At 39.5% G+C, this 27,744-nt stretch overlaps 1 protein-coding gene across 3 annotated transcripts; it reads right to left on the bottom strand.

Annotated features, from left to right (window-relative positions):
- On the bottom strand, nucleotides 1-27,744 carry EEIG2 (EEIG family member 2). Of its 3 annotated transcripts, none has more exons than XM_056356504.1 (11): nucleotides 27,173-27,744; nucleotides 12,162-12,282; nucleotides 11,525-11,554; nucleotides 10,899-11,015; nucleotides 9,638-9,684; nucleotides 5,539-5,645; nucleotides 4,499-4,594; nucleotides 3,752-3,938; nucleotides 3,534-3,661; nucleotides 3,073-3,142; nucleotides 1-2,564 (listed from the first exon to the last, which is right to left on the bottom strand). In XM_056356504.1, exons 1-11 carry the CDS (start codon nucleotides 27,319-27,321, stop codon nucleotides 2,549-2,551), a joined length of 1,068 nt encoding a protein of 355 aa, XP_056212479.1. In that variant the 5' UTR covers nucleotides 27,322-27,744; the 3' UTR covers nucleotides 1-2,548. The 3 variants fall into 3 exon arrangements, with proteins under 3 accessions (XP_056212479.1, XP_056212478.1, XP_056212480.1); XM_056356503.1 differs by having other exon boundaries at nucleotides 1-2,569; nucleotides 27,173-27,735; XM_056356505.1 differs by lacking the exon at nucleotides 27,173-27,744 and adding an exon at nucleotides 26,619-26,903 and having other exon boundaries at nucleotides 1-2,569.

The following is a 27,744-nucleotide window of genomic DNA, read 5'->3' as shown; positions in this document are numbered from 1 at the left end:
TTCTAAGCTGAAGACGTTAGTTTATTATGTGTCTGGGAGATTTGCATTTAAATACAGTAAAAAAAAACAAACCGAAAACCACCAACACATCCTGAACAGTTTACTTTATGAGAGTCTCCAGTATTCTTATAACACAGTTTACAAAAACAAAATTCTACATCTAAATATGAAAGTTATATTCCATTTAAAATATGCACAATTAGAGAATCATTTCATAGAGAGTTGTAACTCAAAGTCAGAATAATAAGTTACTAGTATACAGTTTTATTAAGAGCTCGTTTTCTGTGTAAACTTCTCTCCTACTTAAAAGATCTGCTCAGGCAAGAAAAGAATTGGTTTCTGGTAAGCAAAGTACCTAGATGATCTATGGCAGTTAACTGGGGCTTTTAACACAGAATACAAATCTGGGCTTTGGAAATTCCCTTAAGAATTACATGAGCACTTGTACAATGTTTTTTAGATGCCTGTTTTCCTCAAACGATGCCTATTTTTCCTAGTAAGCTTAAGTAAACTACCATCTAACTACTACTGGTTTTAGTAGATTTGACAACAAGTGTAGCAGTGTTAAAAGAGTACTGAAAGCAACAAACTTATTTAAATGTCATATATCTTTTGGCTTGCAGTAGGATTTTTTTGGTACAGATTAGTTACATAACAGGAAAGGAAACTATCATGTTCTGAGAGATAATCGCACACTAGCAGTTACATAGTTACTGTTTAAAATTCCTGGGGAAGATGGAAATGCGTAATACCACACTTCTATTAACAGCAGCTCAGATGTATCTTTGTGCTAATCCTTTTACCCATTAAAACATTTCAAAAAGATTATAATTAACAGTAGGAAATACAAGATTGAAGTACCATAACTGAGAAATAGCTCATATCCATCATATTCAGTAACAGTACTCAAGCTTTAAAATCTGAAATTTCCTTAAAAAACACAAATAAAAATTAGTTTAATAATTCTAGTACAGATTTATGGAAAACAAAGACTGCTTTTCTTAATTTAACCTATTTAATATGGCCTATTTATACTTACATAAAAGAGCATCAAACATCACTCTGAGCAGATTTTAAAGCATTCAGAGCTTTCAAAATTGGCCACACTATTTTTATTTTTATTTAATCCAAGCCTTACTGATAAATGATACAAATAATCATAAAATTAAGATCACGTGCAGTTTACAATTAAATGCAGCAGAGCCAAGCCTGAATTAGAATGGTGTCACCTAACACATCCCTTTAAGAAAGAATCCATTTTTAATTCTCAATGAAAATTTTAAGAGGTATCTTTCTTCTTTCTTGCCTTTCAGGCAAATCACTATTTGTGCAAATTTAAATAGAGTACATTTACCTTAAAATAACAGTGGACAGATAGTGAAGGAAGAAGTGTTCAACAGATCTGTTGCACAGTAAGACGTTTTGAGTGCAGAGTAAGTCTACAATAAAGTGCTTCTCTTAATAAGTTATATTGATAATAGTATAGATGTTTACCTAGTTTTAAAGCTTAAGTTGCTTAGTAAATAGTTTAACCTCCCTATACGTCCTCCGTCCTGCAAGGCACATTCAAAACGCAAGCAAAGCAGTGACTGACTGTGAAGGGTTAAGCTATAATAAAAATTAATAAGTGGTAGTAAACTACTGACTAGATTTGTAAACAGTACCATCCTATTGAACCTCAAGGTTCATGCGTTACTGAAGTGAGCTTCCATGGAAGCAGCTTCTGAAACCCAGATTTTAAAAAATCAAGCCAGCTTTCTTGATAGTACAGTGCTGTGCCTTAGTGTTTTGATGTGGAGTCACGCTTCTTTTGTCACTTGCATCAAATGTGACATCTGTTTTTGTGCATTTAAGTCTCTAGACTTCATATACCATTAACACAACTGATTAATGGCTGGTTTAGACTATTTAGGTTTTTGGGGTTTTTTTAAATGCATTGAAATTCACCTCTACTGTTCTACCTTACAAGGAGATTATGCTCAGTTCTCTTACAAGAAGGTTTTTGGTTTTGTTAAAACATAGCTGGGCTGTTTTGTGGGGGCCTAAATTTTGGCTTGATCCTAAATTTTGGCTTGACCAAACTAATTAGCTTCTCTAAGGCTAAAATGGCAAATAGGTTCAAATTGAGTAATTTCTTCAGGTTCATTTAAGATCAACTTTCAGAAGCGTCTTTAGAAAATTAAGTTACAAAGTACATCACTGCAAATGATCTCCTGTATAAAATACTGAAATGGGACTCACTTCATGCTTCCAAAAACGTTTCATACAACTTAAAAAGCAAGTAATTCCACTAACATCAGGTAGACCTTTCAAAAACAGTCCAAGTGCTTGCACAAGGTATACATAGCTAAATATTGCCTTCATACCACAGAAGATAAAGCTCTACCAGCAAGAGGCATTCCATTACTTTTCAAAAAAAGATCACATTGAGTTCATCTTGGCTTTCTCAACTCTTGCAACAGAGCAAACAAAACCACAATTTTCAGTGCCAGAGCTCTAGGTTCTCCTCCTGTTTGTCATTCTAGTCTAGCGTTTTATCACCACCTGCTCATATGCTCCAGATCCTGCTCTGAAAGAATGTTTGAAAGAAGTTAGTTTGATTTGGATTTAAATGGAAGCTAAACAGCAGGTACCACAGATCAGAAAGTTCACTGTTTCACAAAAAAGAACACCAACCAACCAAACCCCACCCCCAAAAAAATGCAACACCGCCCCCCCCCCCGACTGAACAGCTCGTACCAGAACAGCTAAACGTGAAGGCTAGAAAATGTGTAATTACCATGCTACTGAGTAACCTAGATTTTAATGCATTAAAGCATTTTGTGTTATATTACATTACTTTGGAACCCAGACTCTTCAGAACCTTGGAAAGTTATAATTCTTATGGCTGACACATCAGTTCTACTTTGGAACTAACCTGCATGTTCTGTTTTAAAACCCAATAATCTATTTCTTTTATGCTGATACAGAATAGAAAGATAAAAAGACCAAGAATGTATATACAGATTAATTGCTGTGTAAGGTGTATTTTTGTTTAGTATTACCTATAGATTAGTTGTTCAGGCTACATACCTGTTGGGTAGATGATGGCTTCCAAAAGAAGTGCTTCCACCAGGGCCCACAAATAATCTTAAACCTTCTTCTAAAAAGCAAGAGAATTAACATGTGAGCTTCCTTTAATGTTGCCCTAGCTAAAACTAAGTAATTTTAAATCTACCAGTTTTGTAACCGATACTTTCAGATGCAAATGTTTTAAGTAATGAAGAACCAAACTTCACGTGGCATAGGTTGGAGGAACCACCTTCACTGTAGGTTTGTCCCTGCTTTTTCCAGGCTTAAAGTAATTCTCTGGGAGTTACCCGAGTCATGCAAGGGTCTTTTCAACTTCTGGGAGACAGGATGAAGCAGAAAATGCAGTGATCATATGCACAGTCCTTGTGATTACAAGCAACAGGGACTATGAAGAGAGTGGATTTTCTTAAGACCTGTAATGTCTATCAGTTTTCCCTAAGCTTCCTTATTTATCTCCGTACCTTCTGCACTTGAGTCGAAACTGAAATCTTGACTCTGGAGTATTTTTTCAACTATATCATCAGCATCAACTCTGGTAGCATCGACCCTCTTCAGCTGTGACTCCACAGAGTCTTGCTTTACAGGATGTCTGCAAAAATAAATACATTTAGAGCTCTTAGAAGTAACATAGTAAGTTATGTTTTCCTTCTGCTAGATAAGGCTTTCAGGTTGGGTGTACCTGCAGAGTTTTTCTGACGGTGCATCATTAACTGATGTATCAATACTAGCTTCAGCTACTTTTGGCTCAGTCTCTTCACATGGCTCTAGAATACTTCCAATTCCTGTTGAGGTGCTACCCACTGAGGCGTTTCTCCTGTGGCAGAGGTCAGACAGACTGGATGATCTAGAGTGACATGTGCTATATCCTGTTGGGAACGTGCAGGAGAGCTAGGTTAGGTATGTTCTTGGCAGCCAAGGTCATTACTTCTACTTTACCATCCTGCAAGCAGAATTTGTGTTTTGTCTTCCTATAGAGACTTCAAAAGCATTATGAACGTTTGTGTTTACACCGAGCAAGCAATTCACTTCGGGGTTTATATTCTAGCACAAGCTGTTTCCTTTTTGTTCTAAATAACTCTTGCTTCCTAACAAATGTAATGACTTGGTGTCATTACTTCCCCTTCAGCTTTTAGAGCTAAGTCTCCATTTGTAAGTTATTTGTTTTTACATGGAAGAGGTAAAAATCTCATTAAGATATGTTAATTGGAGGGAGCTAAGGGAAAAACCCATCTCACATCTGAACAGATAATTCATTGTGCTTTTAAGAGGAAAAGAAATGTTGTTCTCCCCACAATTGCAACTCCTAGGAAAAAGCTTTCAAATTAAAACAATTTTTTTGAACATATAAAGTATACTTATTTTCTACAGTCTAAAACTGTGAAAGTAAATAAACCCCAACAATTCATAACAAAATTGTTAAAGCTACCTGACAGTCTTGACTGCTGACTTGCATAGCTTGATGTTCTGGAATGTCCACATGCACCAAGTTCGTCTGGCACTGAGGCACTCTTTGATGAGACATCTGCAACATGTGCAAGTCAGATACTGTTGCTAAAGCCTGCTTTGTTATTACTTTGCCGTAATCTTGATTAGGCTTAAATGTCAGATTTCCCAGAGGGATTAGGGACTTGACACTGGTTTTCTACAAACCCTTTGAAGATTCAAGTGCTGCAAAAATACTGTGTATGTTAATGAATATACGTACCTTAACAAAAAAAGTTTCTGAGTAAAGCAGAGAGTATCATTAGGTTAGAAAGATTTGCATGAAATGTAGTTCTAGATTTGTCTGTACTGTCTACATTAAAAGAGATTTGCATGCTTTCCATCATACCATACTAGCATGGTGTGCTAGATGTTTTCTGGCTGAAAAAGTAACTGTGGTTAAGACAACTAAAGCTGTGTTTAGGATGGAAACTAACCAGCTACCTAAGAACCTGAAGCTTGTAAGAAAACCAGCCTCCACCCCCCAAAAAAATCCCAAACCCCCAAAGTTCAACCTGTAATAAAGTGTTTTAGTAGTATTTTTTGCTAATAGTCTAAATTTCAGAGTAACTACTTCAATTGTAAACAATACTTGGAACTTTTACCACTCAAAATTTACTCAGTTAAGTGTATCCCTACAATTCATAAGTAGAAAACGAAGGGCCAAATTAAATGCTCAGTTTGAATACAAATCCAAAGCAAATCAAGAAATGTGTCACACAGAAACGGAAGTTTTCAAATATTTAAAAGAAGGCAGGTTATCAATCCAATTCCTGTTCTTTCTGTTAATTACATCAACTCTTACAAAAGTAGAAAAGAGATTCCACTGAAGTTATCTAGGAGAGCGTGTCTCAACAAATAATCAAAGAAGGTCCCTTGTGGGCCAACTGTCAGCATCCCTGTAAAATTTGAAGTATTTCATACATCTGGTTGAAGCTATGAAGCCTGTTACAAAAGAGCAGAGAGATTAAGAGTATTTTATACCTGCTATGCCCAGGTGTACTACTGTGAAGTTTTCTCCACCTTTCCTATCTTCATGCAAAGATTCTGATTCTCCAGCAATTGCTATAGACATTGCTGTGGAAGGAGGCCTGTAAGAAAAAGGTGGTTGAGATTTGCTGCACTTCTGCTGCTGTAATCCCCAGCCGATCAGCACAGGTTTTTTTCTTTTCAAGTAAGTTGGCATATTTCATACTGTGCTTCAGGTTAATAGGCTTGTAAATTTTTTGCTGAAAACACACTGCCTAGCCCCCTGTTAAAAAGAAGAAGAAAAGTTTTCTCGCTGATCTTAAGGACATTTTAAAGAATCCATCTGCTCAGCCCTCAGCCCTTTAGGCTTCTGGGGACCCTTGGAAAAGCTTTTCCTTTTTTGATTATTTTTTGGTGGAGTAATATGTGTTTGTTTTGAAGTTCTTAATTATTTTTTTCAGTGTGTGGATCACACGATAATTTACATGGTGAGAATATATATAATTCAGTACTTCATGGAATACATGACAAGATGGTAAGTTAAAAAACACCAACCCTACGCAAGGACAGTTGGCCTACTTGGCTTGTGCACTGTGACATACTCCTGGCTTTGTTTCATCTCTGTAACAGTACATGAGGAGATTCTGGGCTGAAAGCCCTCCCACTCCTAACAAAGAAGCCTATGTTACCATCTCTGTGTATTCCCCTCTAAATTCTGCCTCCTGCAAAGTAAAAAAATAATCATGTACAACACAAATTAAATTTGGTTCAGTATTAAAAAAGCTTTTAATAAAGCTTAAATGCTTGTTTCATTTTATATCAAGACCCAAAGGTATATTTTATTAAAATTAATAAATCTCTAAGTTTTTATTGCTAGTGCAAAAGAAACTAAATAGAAAATGACGAAGTGAAAGTAATCTTCTCTGGCAAGCAAATAACACTAAAATACATTTCAAGATGTTACCTGCAGGTTTTTATAATCCTGACTTTGGGAACAGACTGTTGGTCTGCATACAAATGGGTATTTGTTAACATTTTTTGATTTGACATATTCAATGAATTAGTCACTGTCTTTATGTACAGTAGCATATCCCCTCATGTTACCCTTGAAAGTACAGAGAAATACAAGGCATGTGTGACTTAACTGCCCAACATACATTAGAAAGTAGGAACTGGCTGCTTTCAGGGATGTCACCCCAGACCAAACATCAAGCCTTCTAGGCTTCTGCATAAAATATGTAGCTGATTCCAGATTGTGAAGTTGTTTTAAGGTTTATTTTTCCTTCTGTGAAAGACATCTGGATTAGATAAATTTTTTATTCTGTTTGTGTTGAAAGTTTACGTTCCAGGAAGTTGTTATATCATCAGTTTGGAAGATAATGCCAAGTCTGAATAATTTCAGTTCAAGATTTTTTCCTAGGGAGCCAGAAAACTATTTAGGTCCAAATTTAAACTCCTTCAGTACCAGCCAGTAAAGAACAGAAATACACTCTTTTATTAGTATACAATACTAATGATTAGTTAGTTGCCTTTGAGAAATTGTTTTATCAGTACCAGTGATATATTTGTTAATAGGTCAGACTCAAAAGTAAATGAAGAGTTGGCTAAATAACTAAGGATACAGAACAGCTTTGTCCAATCAGATTCAGGTAATACCCTCTTACTATTTATTCAGTAAGCACAAGATGAGATTTTAGTGTTCCCTTCTTATTATAGAATGTTAAAGGAAGAGAAGAGTAAGAGCCTTTAGTGGTGTGAGGGGACATTGAAAGGTTCCTGTGGTGAACCATCTGAGCTAGGCTGGTGTGGGCAACATTCTTAGTTCTCCTCAGAAACAACGGTAAGGATACAGATGCAGCAGTAACACACAACGCCTCTAGTTGCTAAAGAAAGCAGTTCTTCATTATCCTGATTACACCAGCCTACCTCAAACCAGCTAAAACTACAAATCGTGAGTTGCTTCATACTTGCACCTGAGACTGAGTTAGGAGATCAGTGCTGCTTCTCTTGGAGCTGCAGCCTCATTTCACTTTAAACTCATACAGGCTTATTCTGTAGCACAAACTGAAGTCTTCCTTAAGTAAAAAAGACTGTATTTACTATCCCTCTTCATGGGATTATTCAGAGGGGCATTGATTGCACACATTAATCTGATAGAAGATGAGTTTGAATTCGGTTAACGAGAGTTTTTTTTCAATAAAAACCCCTAATCCGTACTGAAGGAAAAGCAGTTTAGTGTAGCAGTTTGTCAGTAAGCACTAGGTCTTTACAATAGAAGATTTGATTAATCCAGCATAAGGTCTGAAAGTATAAAAGAAAGTTGAGAACAAAAGCTGAGATGGACATAACAAGGGTGAAGCTAGCAATTTTTTCCAGATTGTTTTCCTTAAGCTCATGTTTTTCTTTTCAAGTTATATGTAATACTTGGAACTCTGCCTTAAGATTGTTTTTGAAAGGGCTAACATGAGAACAAGCATGCTGTCTCAGACCAAAGGTCTGTCTAGCTTTGCATCCTGTTTCTGTCAGCAGCAAACAACAGATGCTGAGAGAATATGACACACACGGTAACGTATCTCCCGAATGTTCCCCCAGCATTTCCTCATCTTTAAGATAGGTATTTCTTGAGCCACATATGATGTTTTATACTTAGTAGCCCTCAATAATTTTTCATTCAGGAATTAGTCTTAATTCTTTCTTGAGCTTTTAGTATTCACAATGGCTAGTAGCAAGGAGTCCCACAGCTTAATCACGTGTTGTGGGAAGAAAATACATCCTCTCATTTTGATTCCATCTCCTACTAGTTTCAGTACAACAGCGTGGTGAATGAAGTGAACTGGAAATTTGAGTTAAACTAGAACTTAAGGGATCAAATTTTCTTTGAAGGCATTATTTCATCAGCCCATCTCCCAAACATCTTGTAACAAGCAGAATACAACTAAGCTGGTTGGAACCCGATCTAGACAAAATTGCCATCAACTGTTATGTAGAATTAGAAAAGCCGGACAAAAACTGAAATGCACAAACACTTTGGGCAACCCAGTCTACCAATATTCTGAATTACTGAAAAGCAGTGGCATTAAAAATCTTGGCAAGTACCGAGAAATTTTCCACGCTGCATTCATGGAAGCAGATTCTATACATATCTCTAAGTCTATCCTTAAAATGAATGGCTTTCAGGGTTACAAAGTATCTCTCATAATGCAAATGACATGAGAGTTCCTTACTTCCTACTGATCAGGATAATTAAGTCATGGTTAGCAAGATAATGGTGTTCTCTGGAAATAGGAAACTTGCCAATTGCACTGTTTCAGCTTACTTATCCATGGAGCTTGGGTGTCTCATAACAAAATAGCTTATTAGTCTAGAAAGAAGGAAACAATTTCATCCTACTCGTGACGGGCTTTCCCTAGTATGCATGATTACTCCATCCTGTGCTTAGTTATGGAAGCTAACGTGCTCTAGCAAAACAATTACATTTCCTTAACTACAGGCTAAGGACAATGAGGCCACAGGATCCTGAATGTGTATTTTCCTAGCTACGTCCCCTCTCAGATGTTACCTCTTGCATCTTTTACTAAGTTGCATAATATCTTTGCTAACTAAATATCTGTAAGTGCTTTCTCTTTTGCTAAGTTATGTCAAACTTCTGGTTTGTTGTTGTTTGTTTTTTTTTTTTTAAAGTATTTTTTTTTAAAATAATTGAGACTTGTGAATAAAAGGTGTAACAGCACATTTTCCAAACACCATTGGTCTGGTCACCCCATGCCAACCATGTTTATATAAGCTTGCTGCAGGAACCGTTTCTCTGAAGTATTTCTTCTTTTTCTTTTTTTCTTTTTTTTTTTTAATTACAGATGTACAAGCTAGTATTCTTTACTCAAAAATAAACTAAGTATTTAGCAGCAATGAGAACTATGATACTTCTACTGGTATTTTTACCATGTTAGCCATTACTCAGCTACCATCCCATTTGTGCTTTTTCTTTCTTTTTTTTTTTTTTTTTTAAATATTATTGCCAGATTGGAGAGATTTATAAACACAAATTAGAAGTGTAATTCTGAACATGGAACGTGTGACCAAAACACTATCTCACACAGTTTTTTTATAAACTTACATTTTAAAGCATGGGTCTCCAGACATTAGCTGCATGTTGATCAAAACCTACACATTAAGAAAACAAAAGCCACTGTAAGAAAAAAAAATGGAATCGGTCTGTGATATATCTGGCCAAGTCACTAAATTATACTTGCCACAAATCTTACATTTAAGTAAAATAAAATGGCATCATCCCATATGCAAATAAAGACACATGCAAAAAACTGACCTATTTTTTCTTAGCACACACGCAAACAACATGAAATAGCATTTAAATAACACAGCTGCATGTACAAGATTCTGAAAAGGATACGTAGATCAAGAGGAATCTCAGAATCATTAACAGTTAAGATGGCTTCAAGGGAAAAATGGAGAAACAGGAAATCTAAGAGATTAATGAGCAAACAGCATTTTTTAACATGGCAGATGCAGAAGATGTTCTTTGCTGAAAGTGTTTAGCAAACTGTTAGCATACAGGAACTGGTTGTACTAACATCAGAGATAAAGTAAAACCACACAAGGTAAATAACACGCTAGGCACGACAATGCATTGAGAAGGTTTGTTAGGTGGATCGAAGCCATCAATGAAAGGTTTTCTGGACGTCTATGACTGTCTTAAAGAAATCAGGAAGTGCATGCTTAAAAGGTATACTCAATAGTATAAGAAATTAATCCTAGTGTCTTGGTAGGAAAATAATTTTTTTTTAATTTACTTGTAACATTCTATATGTAATTATTTTCAGGTTTATACTGCTTATATTCAGTTTTTTAAACTCCCCGGACTCATGGGAGAAAACGGCAGGGCAGGTTTCTTGCAACAATGCTCACCAGTTGCTACATTGATTACTACCAAACAGAACAGGGAAAGTTCCAGAAGTCATGGAGGTGTTGAAGGTGGCTCATATATAGATAAGCCAGTTAAGAGATTCACTCTTAGAAAGCTGCACAGGAAGTTGCCCAGTCTTAAAGATATAATCACTACACTTATATGAATGTATTAACTTTTCTGTTGTGCTTCCCTATTCCACTTTTCAATTCCTGTTGGAATAGGAATACCTTTTGAAAGCTTTTCTTTTACAGCTATCTGGCTCCGTTTCAAGGAGTAGGACAAATTCTGTTTTTGACTGCATGGATTTTAATGATTACCTCTAAACAACACTGATATATTTGAATAGCTTTCCTTCTAGAAAGAGGTTCAGCAAATGTATTTTAGATTTCATTACGTTCTTAACAATACTACTTGTTCTCTGGTTTATATTATTACAAAGGAAACAAATTACTTTGAGAATGGAGTTATCTTGTCTTGTATTTTTGGTATCATAACCTTCCAGTAAACAGCGACGAGTGGTATTTCCCGATCCAGCAAACTCTGCTAGATTTAGATCTGCGAATCCCAGCTGTTATGAGAAAACAACAAAGTCAGTAATAAGCATATTACTAAATGAAGGTACTTACTACATGCGCAGTATTGAGTGCCACTCAACAGCAGTTTCTCTCAAATATGAATAAGAGCATGCCCATTAAAGGGAGTAGTCCAAGGCAAAAAGCAGAAACCAAACGTTGAGTGTCAAATTCTGCATAGTTCTATTTTCAGTTAAAAATTAAAATCTCAAGAGAGAAAAAGAACAAGGGGAGTTTTCTTTATTATTAGAAGTAAAGACATGCAGAAGGGTTTAACCAACTCTTTCAATGTACTAAACTGAAAGAAAAAAACATTCTTGGGATATAATATCATTATATACTTATTAAACACAGTGACTGAGAATTCCACCACCACTGTGTCACTATAACGCACATAATGAAATCATGGCTGTCAGAGTATTACCCTGGAGTTACTTTAAAAGGGCATAAAATGATAGGAAAGAAAAGCTAATTCATAGGCAAAGTTAGATACATCTCAATTTACCTTTGCATATGCCTTTCCTCCTTTTAACTCCTAGAAAAAAAGAAAAACAAAAGACACGCTGTTAAGCCATTAAAGATACCGATGGGGTTTTATTGACTGTTTCGGTTTTTTAGAAAAGTAAATAATAATCTTTGTTTTAAAACAGCTCAACACACATTTGCTAGGCTGTACTGTTGTCATTTAGATCTTAGTATTAATAATGTCCTTGGTGCCTTGGTGCAGGCCAGCAGGAGACTGTCATCTTGTGGAGAGGTGGGAACGTGAGTGCCGGATGCCCAGGCTCTTGTGAAGCCTGGCCCCAAAGGTAGCACATGCTGCATACAAAAAATCTGGTACTTAGCACCGTTCAAGGCTTCCAAGTTTACTGCTGCTTGCTAGAGGTATCTATCAGGGGCTAACTTTACAAAGACTGATGAGCAATTCCTTTGTTGTCCTGCTGGAATAAATGTTCTTTTCAATAAGAATGTGACAACCCATGAATTAGTCAAACTAAGATAATTAATAAGATCGCTATGAAATTTTAACTAGAAGAATACCTGACGTGATTGCAGCTAAAATTTGCTTTATGAATTTTATCAGACATTTAAAAATTAAAGCGAGCAGGGAAAGAGGAGAGGAAGGAAAAAGAGCTACTTACCTTCCGTACAGACACCCTGCAAATGCAAGTATCCAGAATCCCTGTTGCGGCACTGGCACTGATTTTACACATAAATAAGAACTTTTTCTTCCAGCGGACACAGTTTGCCTGTACTACCTCCCTGTAAAAAGAGAGTATATGCTTAGTATTAGTTGTGTGTACAATCAGGACCATAAAATGCAATAAGATGGCTCAAGAACAAACACTGGCTCCACTGGCTGTAGAGCGGTCACTTCATGGAAATCTGTTCCATGCAATAATCATCCTTCATTCTTCTCTTTGTGCAGCAGGACTAGTAAGTGCTTCAAGCCTTGAACACAGTATTAGACCTACAGAAAAATTTAACAGTCATGTGTTTTCGCAAATGAATGAGGCCATAGTTTTTCCAGTTTGCCTCAGGAGAGCGAAGCCTTCCTGAACATTAGCTACCAGGCGCTGTCTTCCAGGCTGCTGGACTTTGGAATGTGCTCAAGATACTGTCTTTGACAAGTAGTTTTTCAATACATGGAAAGGGAGCATCATACAAGCAGAACCAGATAAATATGAGGCATGAAAAAGTACAAATGAAGTTTATCTACAATAACCGGATACAAAGTAACGCACTTTGGGCAAGCAAGAGTTTCACCGACAAACTGGGAGCTTGCCATTTGAGAGCAACATAAGACAACTAATATCTGAACAGATTTGTTCATCGAAGGAGGATTACAACCGGACAGCATGGTGCAGCTGAGAACAAGGCAAAACACAGGATGCTTTCAGTTATATTAATGTCATTGTATAAGGCTTAAATGGAGCACATTATTCTTTTTTCCGTAACTCTGGTTGAGTGAGAACAGACTAAAATGAACAGGTACGGAGGGAACAACTAGAAAACTCCTGTATCTTACAAGAAAAAAATCACATATAATAAAATACACTCGTGATTCAAGCACTTTAGAGACTAAATAACTTCAAGTCAAGTGAAAAGTGGTTAGGACCAAAATAGGGCATAATCAAACACCCATTTAAAACTGAAAATTACAAGGTCTCAAACCACAGAGCGATTTTCTAGAACAGCCTTCAAAAATAAGAGAAATAGGAGCAAAAAAAATCTTACTGTATTTGAAGGCAATGTTGACCAGTTTGTCACTAATGTGGTATAAGGACTGTGATTCTGAGGGACCTGCCTCAGTGATCAGAAGCTCTTTTCTAGTCCCACGTTTCTAAACTCAGAACTTGGAACTGTGGGGAAACTGAGATAATTTCTTCTACTGCTCTACTAATTCAAGTACACTCTTCACATATTAAAGCAATATTTGTCCTTTTCTTTCTCTTCCATTTTTCCTAATGCATATATTCCTACCTATGTTTTATATTATTGTTATTGAAGATCCAGTTTGACATCTTTGACAGAGTGAGAATTCTGTGGTTCCACATAAGCTGGAGTCAGAGTTTATCACCCCTAGGGAGAAATGATGAATCGCCAGGCTCACGCAGGAGCCCCAGTTTGCTGTGCTGGTGAGACTGCCAGCTACAGCGCTCACTGGCACTGTGACTTCTTCCTAGCGTAGCAATAAACTAGCCTGCTAAAAATGAGTTAGCTGAATGACCACAACAGACTTAACGGATTCTGATGATAGAACACTTAGTCATATTCCAGATGTGACCTATAAGGAACAGGCACTGTACACCATGACCTACCTTCTATCTGTTATATTTTACACTGTAAACTTTACTGTGCTTTGAGGGGGAGGGCGGAACACCAAACTGCCAGTGCATGAGTTATTTAAATCCAAAACAGAACCAGAATTCAAAAAAGGCAAATTACAAATAGTTACATCCTCTACTGGAAACTGGTTCAGGCAAGAAGTCATCAAGTAAAATACAACCTTAAAGGGATATTTGATAACTGCTAGTATTTGCTACACTTAGAAGGCCAAGGAGTAACTATTGCAGCTCTTACATGATAGCTGCTCAACTCCCAGGTAAAAAAAATAGCCAACTAGATGTCCACTGTCAAGCAGAACAGGGCTATACAAGTGCATGGGTATCTGGGGTTTGCATATTTGCAGGTTTCATACACGGTGCTTAAAGATAACACAACTGCTGAGAACACCCTACTCTTTTTCTGCAGACAGCAGTGGTCCAGCCTTACTCAAAGTAACTTAGAAATGAATCTCCAGAATTTTTCTTTTTTTTTTTTTTCCTAAGTAAGGTTTTGAGCTTATCCTAAAACAAAACAAAACAAAGGCCCTCTTCTCTCTTAAAACACCACCAAAAGCAGTTTTACCATAACCAGGAGAAAAGGAGAAAAACTTTTTTCATGAGCTAACTACAAATTTTTGCTTCATTATCTTACGTCATTAAATTCACTGTAGTACTGTGATCTGTCTGCCGACAGCTCTGTCAGGATAGATTGAGAGTGCCAGAAACTTATGAGATAGTACTGACATCTTCTTGCGAGCAGCAGAAGTGACAGGCCTCCATGGGTGCTGGAAGACAAGAGGCTGGTTCATAGCCTTCATCCTGCTGGCGGCTACCCTAACATTCAGGGGCTTGTTAGACTAGAAAGGCTGAGCAGGAAGGTGAACTTGAATGCAGATTAACCTAGTGATATGGTTGGTCAAGATTTTCTTTCACTAAAACCATCACATTTTGGCACACTGGTAGTATTCTTCCCCAAAAACCCCGCACGAATTGACACAAAACCCCTCAGAACCAGATTTTGTATCTAGTTTCAGCACAGAGTAAGAATCTCAGTTTTAACACACAATTATAATTAAAAAAACCCTCTACATTAAGAGGATAATTAAAAATGGTGTTGCCTAAACAAACCGATCGTTGTAGCGAGCTGTTTTACTGGACTTTAAAGAATTACTGAAGTTAAATTTTACCTGGAATATCTAATCAATACTAGAATGCATGCAATTATACAAACCTTTATTAAGTTTCAGAAAGCAAGAAATCTTAACAGTGCTTTGACTTAACCTCCCTCCTGCATTCTACCTCTAGTTTCAGATCAAGGCGGATCAACTATGGCCATGAATCCACAGGGAGCCTGTATTTGCACATTACATCCAATAATATCTGCAAAACAATTCCAGCCTCAAGTGCCCTTTTGGAAACTAGAAGCAGTGCAGATTTTCTGCTATTCATTATCAGGCTATAAAACAATGCTACAAGACTGAAAGTGTTCACTTGTCATTCATAAAGGTCAGAAAATCCTTTCTCGTAGCATCTGTTCATCATGCAGTTGTCATCACCCTTACCACCCTTCCCTTATACCCAGGATACCATTGGGGCTACCAATAACAGAATCACTTCTCCTTATTCATTTTGCTAAGTTCTTGTACTGTTTTTACATCTGTAACATTTCCAGTTATTAAGTAAAAAAAAAAAAAAAAAAAAGCTTTCTCCTACAAAAAAAAAGTTTCTGTAAACTCATAAGGTCTTAATAATGTGCCAAAATCTTTGTACAATGCAGTATTACAGTTCTGCTTCTCAGAACAGTTTTCTGCCTCTACAGCAAACTACAGTCAAAGCAGCGTTGCACTGTACAGTTACACAGTATCCCAGGCATCACTAACAGAGTAAGAGATAATTTAGGGAACATTAAATGTATTTTTTGCTTGTAAATACAAGATAAACATAAGTAACATCTGATTGAGAAACGTTAAGTGTCCTTAAAACGTTTAAGGATTTTGAATGTATTTCAGTATAGCAATACTACTGTATGTATATGGTTGTCCAAGTAAGGAAGATGGCACAAAACCACTGTGGTTTTGGAAGACTCCGTCCACTTATATCACAGGTCAAGATTGATTCAGGCAAATAGTTTAATAAACATTAAATAGGATAGACAGGTTTTTAAGTTGTCTTACAAACATGAAAGTAACATTTACAGTAAAAAAGCCTCAGTTTTAGACACTGATGCTCTAAATCTTGTAAAAATAAGACCAAGTAAACCCGGGAATACCCCTTCCTCTTCATAAGGACATCAAAAATAGTATCATTAGTTCCTTTCACTGGCACATAATTTTAAAAAATATTTGAAACATTTGTACACAATGTGTAAAAAAGCCCCCAACCAACTGCCCCCGTTCTACTGAACAGTTCTTCTAATTCCATTATACAAAAAAAAAAAAAAAAAATTACGTATTTTAATAAAGGTAATTTTTTGTGTAAAGAAAAGCACCAGCAAGTTATTCCCTTCATGCTGAAAAAAAAAAGTCAAACCAGAACATTTAACTTTAAACAGTAATTTCTAAGTTTGTAAGATTCTTAGTTCGAGCCCAAGGCCTTTAGAAAACAAACAGTTACATCGATTGGTTCCTATGGAAATGAACCCAGATAACTTTTTGGCAGCCGTGCCTGTGCTGCGGGGCACGCTGGGGAAAGCTTTCCGTTATGAGTCAGTTTCCTATGAGTCTCACAGCCACTTTACCACATGCAAAGCAAACCCAGTTGTTTTATGAATCAAAATATATCCTCGTTACTAAGATGCGTTCAAATACACACTAGGTTGTAGTCCTTTGGTGTAAGTTAATGCTGTCAGTAATACCTAACAGAGAATAAATTGAATAGACAGATATTTTACGATAAATTGATTCCAAAGTATAGTTTATGTTACCGTCAGTTTAACAAATCGTTTTTTCTTTAGAGGCACAATTTCACATTGACTAAATTTCAAATGCTGAAGAGAATTCAGCTATAGGCAAGTCTTTTTCTGTCTCTATTTTATGCAGTGTACACAACTGCCATTTAGAATGAATAAAAGTCTTGGGTTTTCTTTTCTGAGCCACAAAAGAGAAAATCAACAAGAAAACCCAACACAAAAGAAACAACAAATCCTAAGCCAGTCAACTCCTCCTCCTAATTTGTTAACAAGTTATGTGCTTTCTTTTTTTCAGGTGTTTATGACCAGCAGATTGTTCGTTCCCACATGGATAAAGGATATGAATAATGGCTGATTTCAGCAAATAGCTACAAATGCAAAAATAAATCACTTTTAAGGACCTTAAGTGTCATGGGAAAAATCTCTTCTTGCCAAATGGAAAAGCTTTAGCAGGAGAGGCTTAGAAATAAAGAAGCCAAAACTCCTTGTGGGCATTTACCAAAATACTGTGTTCCATTAATTAGAAAATTGTTTACTCATCTGAATTATTCTAGACAGCCAATTATAACATTTAGCCATCTGGGGATGATTAAATTAAATGGATTGCTTTTCTAGTACAGTTATTTTAGAATCATTGGTCACCAAAGAAACAAAAAATTGGGAGCACTTGTTCTCAGTTTTAAGATACCATTCAGTCTTTATATCAGACTGCTTTCACATGAAACTACTTCTAGAAATACTTTTGGAATCGATTGGGTCAATACACTTCTTTAAGGAAAAGGGTGTTTGCTTAATCGTAAAGCTCTTGGACAGAACATGAGTTATTTACTCCCTATAAATATCTTGAAAAAATAGCTTTTTCACTCCATGAGGTAAATGGGAATATTATCGTTATAATTATTTTTTCAAGCTGGTAGTTTGAATGGAGAATTGCTTTGGACTTTTAAGAATTGTTGAGGCCAGGTTCTTAAGAATCCAAAGCACAGTGAATAGAATGTCTTTAGAAGAGTTTATCTGAGCGAGTGCAACATTTCCAGCATTACCTGTGTTTTGCCCACTTTTTTTAGGGGAAAATAGATCATGTTGATGAGACAATGAGACAGCCTGAGAGAAGTGAGGCTGCTGCAGCTCCACTCCCCAGATCCAACCAGTAGTGAGGCTGACGATATATTCCCAGTAAGCAAGACACATACACAGCCAGCCGCGCAGAGCGCTCACAGCCAGTACCAGCTTCATCCTCTCCCCTCTCTGCCTGAGGAGGACAGAGGTATGCTGACAAGACCCTTACACATACATATGGCACCACCTCCTTGACAGCTAGTGCGCCTTGATCCCTGATAGCATTTACACACTGGCACCCCTGAGCTCGGTCCAGGTGCTGGCAGCACAGGTCTCTGGCTCCTGGTCCCACCCCAGCAGCTGGCACTTAATCTCGCCCATCTGTTCTCCCCTGTTGCTGGCACCAAGGTGCTCTGGCCCACGATCCCTGGCCAGTTGCTGGCACAATGGACACACAGGTCCCTGTGACCCACAGCCCCACTCCCATGGCTGGCACTTAAGTCTGCTCACCCAGGTCTCTCCTCTTGCTGGCACCGCAGACACCCAGGCCCTCTGATGCACAGCCTTGACTCCAGCTGCTGGCACTCAGGGCTCCCCACTCATACACACCGAACAGGGAGCCCTTTGCCCAGGAGAGAGCTAAATTTAGTTTAATGTAAAGATACAATGGCCTGCACTGAACAGAAACAGGGCACAGCCAGACAAATATACTGTCCAGCAAAGTATTTACACCTAACTGGCCCCTTTATCCCCTTACCTCTCTATTTTCCCCACACTTGTTCTTCTGCGAAAACACCTAAGTTCATCCCTTTCTCCACCTTTACTTCGTCCCCCAGTAAGCCTCTTCCCCGGAATCTCACAATGTATCAGTGCTATGCGGCCACTCCACTCAGTCCTAAAGGCGCTTTAGTGTCAGCTCAAAGTGATGGGTTTCCTGCCTGGACCACAGGGCTGAGGCTCTCCTGGGACAGCTCTGGGAGGGGCCTGGGCAGGGTGTCCATCATTTCAGTTCCTCACCTGCCTCTCTGTCCCTGGGCTTGTGTAGATGGGCCTTTGATGGGCTGATGGCTCCTGTGACAGGGCTAGGAACAGCCGGGGAAGGGTATTATTTTAGCTCGTCCACCCTCCCCAACTTTGCTTCCTGCACTCATCTGTGGGTGTGCATATGAACTTCTACCACCTAACCAAACTGCTTCCCTTGATCAACCCTTGCCTCAATAAACTTAATACAGTTAGCTCTGTCCTCCTAATATAAATACAGTGTTTAATAGACCGGAGTAACACAGAGTGATTTTTAAGGTAGGCAATAGTCTTTTAAAATGGGAACAATATTCCATAGTATATATATAAAAAAATACATATTAATAGTTATATATATAAATATCTATATAACAAAAAACCCACCAAACATCCATCTTCTGCAGAATGCCAATGTCATGATCCCACCTTACAGAGCCAGGAAGTTTTAATCTGACAGTTTTATCAAACACACTTGCAGTGCCCTCAGTGGTTCAGGTAATTTACGGTAAGATTTGGCCTTCCCTGGGCCGTCTTCAGCATTAGGAAGGTATTGCTGGATATAAAATTCTCATATATACTAAGAAACACATAATGGTTTGGCATGCAAGAGAAGAATACCCTCTTGCACCCCTCTTTACCCAGAATCTACTTCCATTTAAAATGCATGCAGTCTCACAGCTGGGGCAAAGATACAGGTACCCATGCCACGGCTCCTGGAGCAACTGAGTGGCTGTCTTACCAGTCACTTGCAAGCAAAACACTGTGTACTACTATGCAGTCCCCTGGGATCTGCCAAGTAGCTTGCTATTTGTAAAGCCTTAAGAATCTCAGAAGAAAATTATTCTTGCTACACAGAAATGTAGTCTTCTTGATTGGTTTAGGTCTGCGCAGCTGAAGTGTCAACCAATACGGTTTACTCATGTCTTTTGTTTTAGTGTCTCTACTGAACACACAAAAATATAAACAAGATCACCCAACAAAGAGATCCTTCACTTTCAAATTAAACTAAAATCCTTACTGTTAAGTTGTTAATGAAAGTAAAACCCAACACAAACAGACAAATCTGAAATAAGCACAGGTATTTAAAAGCAAATAAAACAACACCTAGCACCAACCCCAGTAGCAATTTTATTACAGTGTATTCTGTGCATCTAATGCACATAACATCCATGTGGATCCATGTGGTCCAAGCACATACCAATTCCAGCCTTACTACCATCAACGATGAGCTACACAGGAGCAAAACATGTTCAGTATAACTTTTCAAATGCGAAATTATACTTTAAATTGTTATTTGATTACCAGAATGCTAAATTTAGTCTTCATATAGAAAGATGCATCTCTGGCAGATTGAGATGATGCTCTGAGCTCTAAAGTATACACTGCAGTAATAAACTTACGCAAAGCTTCAGTTTAATTCTTATATTCAGGAATAAATAGTTTACTTTTCCTTTAATATTCTGTGTTTTCTCCATGCCTGAGGCATATAAGAAGATACATCCCCTCCAGCAAAAACATTTTTTCCTGTGCCTTGCAAAAAAAAAACCCCAACAACAAAACCAGTCATTTACAAACAGAGCTTCAATGTTTCACAAATTTCAGCTCTAAGCAAACCAGCAAACAGCTGGTTCTGCGGGAAGAGCTCCACTTGTTTACAGTGCACAGCTCCCCAGTTAATTTGCTGTTAGTGCATGCAAAATTAACAGAGCAATCATTTTTTATTCCACATGTTTTTACTCATCATAAACAGGTTAAATCTGTAAGTAGCAACGTTTCATGTCTAGTATTTCTTATAAAATACGTATAAACTGATCATCACATGGAAATAGAGCTGCTTTGGAGTACTTTTACTTATGAAAAACTGCTGGTTACAGACAAATGCAGACCTGAAAGAGAATTAGCACTGTGAAGGGCAAACTGCGTTAGCGGACTGTAGCCAGCAGTTCAAAGGAAGTGATTGTTCCCCTCTGGTGAACATTTGTGAGGCTGTTATCTGCAGCACCGTGTCCAGTTTTGGGGCCCTCTCAGTAGAAGTGGCACTGATAAACTGAAGCAAGTCCAGGGGGTGTGAGATGAGGGTCCGGAGTCAGGGATGAGGGGGATGAAGCACCTGATGCAGAAGCTGGGAGCATGGGATTTTTACAGTCTGAAGAAGAGGTGAAGGAAGATCTAATCGCTATCTTCAGCCATCTTTATTGGCTTAGAGAGAAGATGGCGCCAGATGTTTCTTAGTGGGGAGCAGAGAAAGGAACAGAGGCAGTAACAAGAGAAATTCCAAGAAAATCAGGGGAAACAAATGTTCACAATAAAACTGGTGAAGCAGAGGGGCAGGTTGTCTACGAAGACTGGAATCCCCGTTCTCACGGATTTTCTAAAGTTGACAGGATAAAGCTCTGAGCTTCCTGATCTAACTGAAGTTAGTCTTGCATGAAGCAAGAAGCTGGACTACATGATCTCTGCCACTCCCCCCGCCCCCCCCGTTATTCCATGAACAGAAATAGCCCTTAAAATTTGACAGCAATCAGGTGCTACGGTGCTTGCAAATAGCAAGTTTATGACAGCAAAATGCTGTGCTCCATGCACTGTGCTGGGGTGGGGAAACAAATTCAACAACACCACCAGCTCTTTTAAACCAAAGTGCCTATTTCTCCTGCACAAGCCAGGTGCATTAAGTGTAAAAGCTTTTTCCCTCAGTCCCTCCCCTTCGACAGCTGCCTGCCGCCTGCCATGCATCTCTTTCCAGAAACTTTTTCCTGAAAAGCTAGCGGTTGCTGTATCTTACCAATACTTACAGTAAAAAAAGTGTCACAAGAATGAGCCCTTTTCATATCTGCAATAATCATTTACGTCCCGTGCAAAATGCAGTCTCTACAAATGTTTTATCCCCTGTTGTAGTCCAGAGATGGCCCTCTTCCTATCTAATTTTTTCTTTATTCCTTTGATTAATTCTTTGATTTTCTTCCAATCTATTTGAGAGATCTGATTTCTTCATCTCTCTTTATTTCCACAGTTACTCTTCCACCTTTAGCATTAACTTTTCCATTAATATTCTAGCCTTAGTTTCTGCCCCTTCTGCCTTGCCCAGAATATCCATACCAATCCTTGTACGTCACATGACCTTTCTCAAGCATATTCTCCAAATCTGTAATCTGTTACATTTTATTGTAACTATTATTAAAAGGCCAAAGAGCTACCTCTTTTAACTACATTAAAAAAAAAAATAAATTGTAATTTGTGGAAAGAACTTCCCCTTCTTATCTCTTCCTCTCTACAGAGGAGGACAGGTTCTGGAAGCGGCTCAACCAACAGCCTCTTCTCAACTGAGAAATCATTGAGTGGACATTTGGAAATCTGAAAAGAGCAGCCACAAAATTGCAAGGCAGGATTTTTATCCCATTGCAGATTTGCCTCACAGCACTTGAGCATACTTTATTTCAGTTTATCCAACTGCAAATCTGGTTACAGCTGAAGAAGCTATTAGAAGTAGCATTAGCCACTACCAACTCTGAGCACAGGACATACACCATACAGGAAGATCGTGTTCAGGGTGTGAGACAGGGAAAGTAATTCCATGTGACAGGTATGTTTTTCTAACAAGTACTTTTGTCTAAAAACAGAAAGCTGGTTAAGCTATGTTATCAGAAGAAATCTTCCCTTTGAAATGCCATAGCAGTGACAGGGAAAACAATGGTTAAAAAGCAATTTGAAGAGTCCAGTGAGGCAGAAAATGTACTTGCTGGAGTCACAAAAGCTGGATGTAGTTTTAGGCAGTTGGGAAGGAGGTAGGCAAGCATCACTGGAAGTAAGAAGTACTTATTACCTGAAAGAAAAGAAATCAGTTTTTACAGAAGACAATTATCTACTCTAGCCTGTATCTATTAGAAATAAGAATATATTCACACAAGTAATGCAAGATCTCTGAGACTGCCTCTCAGGACTCAAGAGTGTGCTGTACATGAAAAAAAAAACCCAAACACTTTCCCTGAATTTGTTGGAGAATAAAATGTTTTGATGAAAAAGTTAAGAGTTCTCAGCCACTCCTAATCTCTCTGTCACACAGATACCAATCATAATCAGCTGCTTGCTTTTGAATGTTGTTTTGTAAAAGAACAAAGAGAGAAACATCGGCAGTCTACAGTGCCAGAAATCAGATCTCAAAGGCAAGGGAATAAGACCAAACTGAAGACCGCAGTCATAAGAACACATCAACCAAGAAGTCCTTTCCTTGAGTGGGGTGCGGGCAGAAATCAACCTAATAATATAACTACTGGGCTTACAGGTGCTGTAGCCGGAATCTGTAGAGTGCAGCTTTGAAAGTACACCCTCAAGATCCTTTACTTTCCAAAACTACTTTGATTTCCTCAAATCCCTTCTGTTCTTTTGCTGCTGGTTGAGCAACAACTCAGCCTATGAGCAGTTATCTGCTCTAGGGGCCCATCAATTATTTCTTCAACCTACTAAAATGAAGGCAGTTACAGTCAGCCTATACTTTCAGTATATTTATGTCTGCATCAGACTGGCCTCAAATAAATATGGTTAGTATATAGTCAAGTCAATACTTCAAAATAGTATTTTTCAGTTCAAAATATTCATAGGTGTAATTCAGCCCTGGAATAATCTTCTGTCCTTTCATGATGCACTAGACATTATGTGCACAGTATTTCATGGCCAGGCAGCGTATAGATACATAGTATCCTGGAACCTGCACAAGTATCCTGTATTAATGTATCTAATTTCAAAAAGAGATACCTATTATATTGGCCCAAGGAAAGATAGAAATGCAGAAAGACACCTTTCCACATAGGAAGCCAGGCTTCTTAAGCTAGAAAGTTTTCTAAGTGAAAATGACGTTTCTTAGTATAGCTTTACATACATCCACAGGCTATTTGCTGAAAAGCCACCCTCTGTTACAAAATCTAAAAATAGTGTTGTAAAGATCCAGAAGTCAAATTAGAAAGAAATTTCAGAAAGGCGAGGACAGGAATTACACGGCATGGCTGTCAGTTTACTAAAACAACCAAATAAAGCTTCCCTCCTCCCACAACTCCCTTCAAGGTTTTCCATGTTGCAGAGTCAAAGCTCATAACCTATTAACTCTCCCGAGAATTCCAGGGTCCCGATCTTGCACACACACTCAAACACTTCCCCCCCAGTTTAAACACTGCTACTACTTGGCTGTTCAATGTCCTTTGATCAAAATATTATTTGACAGTACCAGATTACTTTTAAGAAGTTGAATTCTAGGTAATTAAACATTTAGCATTATAATACAGAATTTTCTTTTCCTACAATAAATATTCACAAATGTACATAGGGAAGTTTCGAACAGAAGTTTCCAAATTGAAGTCCTAAGAAACTACATGCAAACACAAAAAAAATCAGAGTGATATGTAAACAATTAATATGGTTGCTATTTACACACAAAATACCGCTATTATTACGCTATGTACTGCATGATATGAGCTGGTTTTATCTGATCACAGATTTTCTATACTCTCAGGCACACATCCGTGGCAGCCAGAAAAGTCATTGGACTGACCAGTCCCCAGTAACGTGGACCATATCTTCATAACTTATTTCTTACATATCTTTCTCAATAAAGATCTGAGAAATGAAAAAAATATTTTTCAGTAGTTTGTACTTCCATCTGTCTTCTTTTTGTCCCACTTCAACATTCAGAGGGATGATGTAGGTATCACACTGCTTGCAGGATCAGGGCTTTAAGCGTTCCTACGGCGTGATTCACACAGGGCTGAAAAGACGACTACTGCTTGAATCTGTTTTCATTACAGCTAACTACATATAGGCCTTTATCCCAATGCTGCCAGCCTGTGTTTTTATGACATTTTTCTCAATGAGTAAACTTCGGAAAGAAAATGCTAATAATGTTAGGCTGGTTTATAACTTGTCGGTATGACTATATTTTTGTTTGGGTTTTTGGTTTTTTTTTTTTTACTTTTTCTTTTTTTCCGAGGGAGCTGTTAAGGCAAGAGGCAGCAGGGTATTGGCTTGTATCAGCACCAACTTGAGAACTTTATTCTCAATAACTTCTCCCAAAATAATTATGGTTCACTAGATCTCAGTCAGTAACAAAACTAAAAGCTATTAAGAAGACCCAGTCAGTTTTCCCCTGTATTACACAATATTTGAAGTGAGTTTGTGTATTACTTTCTGAAACGTGCTGGAGTTCTCGAGACTTCTTTTATAAAGCTACAAAGATCACTACCCTAAGGATATGACTTCCAGCTCACAGTGAATCTAATAAATGCATGCAACTAGAAGATGATGGCCATTAAGAAAAGTTTTCAACTGACAAGTTATGAAATGCTGCCACTCTGATGTTAACTTAATTTCTTCCTTATTTATTCAGACCACTGCTGAATCACACTGTGAAAATTCATCTGTTAGTTCTTAAGCCAAGAGCAAAGACACTCCCTTCAACTGGCACTGAAGGATCACTGCAGAAGAATTCTTTACCTTCCTACCAGCATACCTCAACGCTTCTCAGTCCAGCAGGAATAGACCAGTTATACCCACAGGGGCTCTGATATACCAGCATATGTTTCACTGCTATTCTTATTTTTAAGCCGTACACCCAGAACAAGAAAATGGAAGACTTTCAAAGCTTTTTTGACTCCAGCACAATACTTCAACACAGTTTTTACACAGTCACACTTCCACTGACACTTCCTACCTCCTATCATGCATATTTTACTGTAATGCACTGTTCACATTCATCAAGATATGCAGGTACACTTTCAAGCTTTCAATTTTAGCATTGTAAACAGGCAAGGCAAAAAAGGCTAAGATTACAACAATGTATCAAAAACATCTGCTCAGCAGAAATCAACTCCTTCAAAATATAGGTACTGTCCAGAAGATGTATGCCATCCTGTGAAAATGACTTCAAGGCAGGAAGGGCTGCATTAGGACAGTAATGGCACATTAGTGCCTAAAATCATGATAATCATCATCACCATCTATTACTCATGAAGGAGTCGCTCACAAGAAAAATATTGAAGAAAAAAGAGAGGCATGAAATGAGAACAGAACACTGATGAGTTGAAGACCCTCCAACCATACAGAAAAAAAAATACCTTCGATTATACATGCTAGTGTAACAGAATGGTTAAATAAGGAGGTTTAGGCCACAGTTCCATTTTTATGGTCTTTATTCTTCTTGATGAATTATATTTACAGAATCAAAAGCAGATAATTTAGCAAGCTCTGTAACAGCAGTATATTTAGTAAGAAAATAACTTAATATTTATAGATTTGTTACCAATTTCTGTCTGCTCTCAGAATTCTACGAGACATTTTTCAGTAAATCCTTTCTGTAATAACATTAACGTAATATAATAACGCATACAACATGAACAAGCATAACGGGAGGGCAGTCTCCTCCTCGCCAGACCTGAAGCCACAACACACCCTTCCTATTGACAGGGTTCTGCCTCTGCCTGGTACCGGGGTAAAAGGGACCCACTGGCCCTCTGCTTACCCACCGCTACCAGCGGGTGGGGAAGGCACCGTCACAGCACGACAGCTCTATTGGTGAGACGCAAAAAAAGAAATTGAAGAAAGAAAAAGGAAAAGGACACCTGCTACACTTGCCCTGCAGAACGAAGCACGAACAAAGTCAGTAACGTGTATGACCTGAATATGTTCAGGAGCTAAGAGAGAATCTTTCCACGAAACTGGTAACTCTCCGTGTAAATACCCACAGAACGAAACGCGGTGAGCCAGCGTCCCACAGAACAAAACATTAACGTCGCACGACTCACGTTCACAGGGGACAGCTCTGACTTCAGACTCGGTGGCAAAAAATTTCTTCCCCTCCCGTCACCCGCCCGGCCAGCAGGCTTCATAGCTCGTGGCGTTACGGCACAAGCGACCGGTTTCTCCAGCACAACTCCCTCCACTGACGGATTCGTTTCCCCCGTTACTCAGTGCCTAAGACCCTCAACATGGACTTTAAAGCCTGGTGCCTTCAAGCTGCGAGCAGCCAGGCGGATGAGGCGCTCTCACACCTGCCCTCCCGCCGCTGGCGCCGGCAGCGCGGTCGGGAGGCGGGACAGCCCGCCCGCCGGCTGCGGGAGCTCCCGCCCGGGGACACGGCCAGCAGCGCGCCCGCAGCCGCCAGAAGCCCCGGGGCAGCCGCCCCCTCCCCGCCGCGGGAGCGGACTGCGCGGCGGCCGGCCGCCCTGCCGCGGGCGGGACGCGGCTTTGCAGGGGCGCGGAGCGGAGCCCGTCGGCAAGGGGCGGCCCGGCCGGGGCTGCCCACGGGGCAGCGGGCGCCCCAGCAGCCGCTCGGGCCGCGCACCCCGGAGGCACCTACCGGGAGGACTCTCCGCTGAAGCTGCCCCCGTCCAGCAGCCGCACCTTGCAGAAGAGGATGCCGTTGACGAAGGGCACGGAGGAGAGCTCGTCCAGCTCCAGCTCCACGCGGAACTTGAACTTCTTCTTCTTCATCATGATGAAGGCCATGGGCCGGCGGCTCCCCGGGGGCCGCGCCCGGTCAGCGCCGCGCAGCTGCTCCCCTCCGCGCCGAGCGCCCGGCGCCGCGCCGCTCCCATGCCCGGAGCGAGGGCAGCACCGCCGGGCCGGGCCGCTCCCAGCGCAGCCCCTGCCGGCCGCCGCGCCTCCCGGCCAAAGCTTACATGGCAGCGGGCGCCTCCCTTTCAAACCCGCCCGCCTCCGCTCCGCCCGCTGCCGGCAACGGCTGCCGGCGGGGCGCGGCCAGCAGGAGCCCTGCGCTGGCACCGCCGAGCCCCGTCCGCCGCACCACGGGCCGGGCGGTGCCGCCGCGAGGTGGCCTAACCCGGGGGCCGGCGTGCCTGCCCCGCGCGGCGGAAGGGCTGCGGAGGAGGGACGTGGCGGCTGCCCCGGCGGCGCGGAGCTTGTGCGATC

The sequence above is a fragment of the Falco biarmicus genome, chromosome 11, assembly GCF_023638135.1.
Source record: "Falco biarmicus isolate bFalBia1 chromosome 11, bFalBia1.pri, whole genome shotgun sequence".
Lineage (NCBI taxonomy): Eukaryota > Metazoa > Chordata > Aves > Falconiformes > Falconidae > Falco > Falco biarmicus.
The sequence above is the reverse complement of the archived record's forward strand: the minus strand, read 5'-3'. Positions and strand labels throughout refer to the sequence as shown.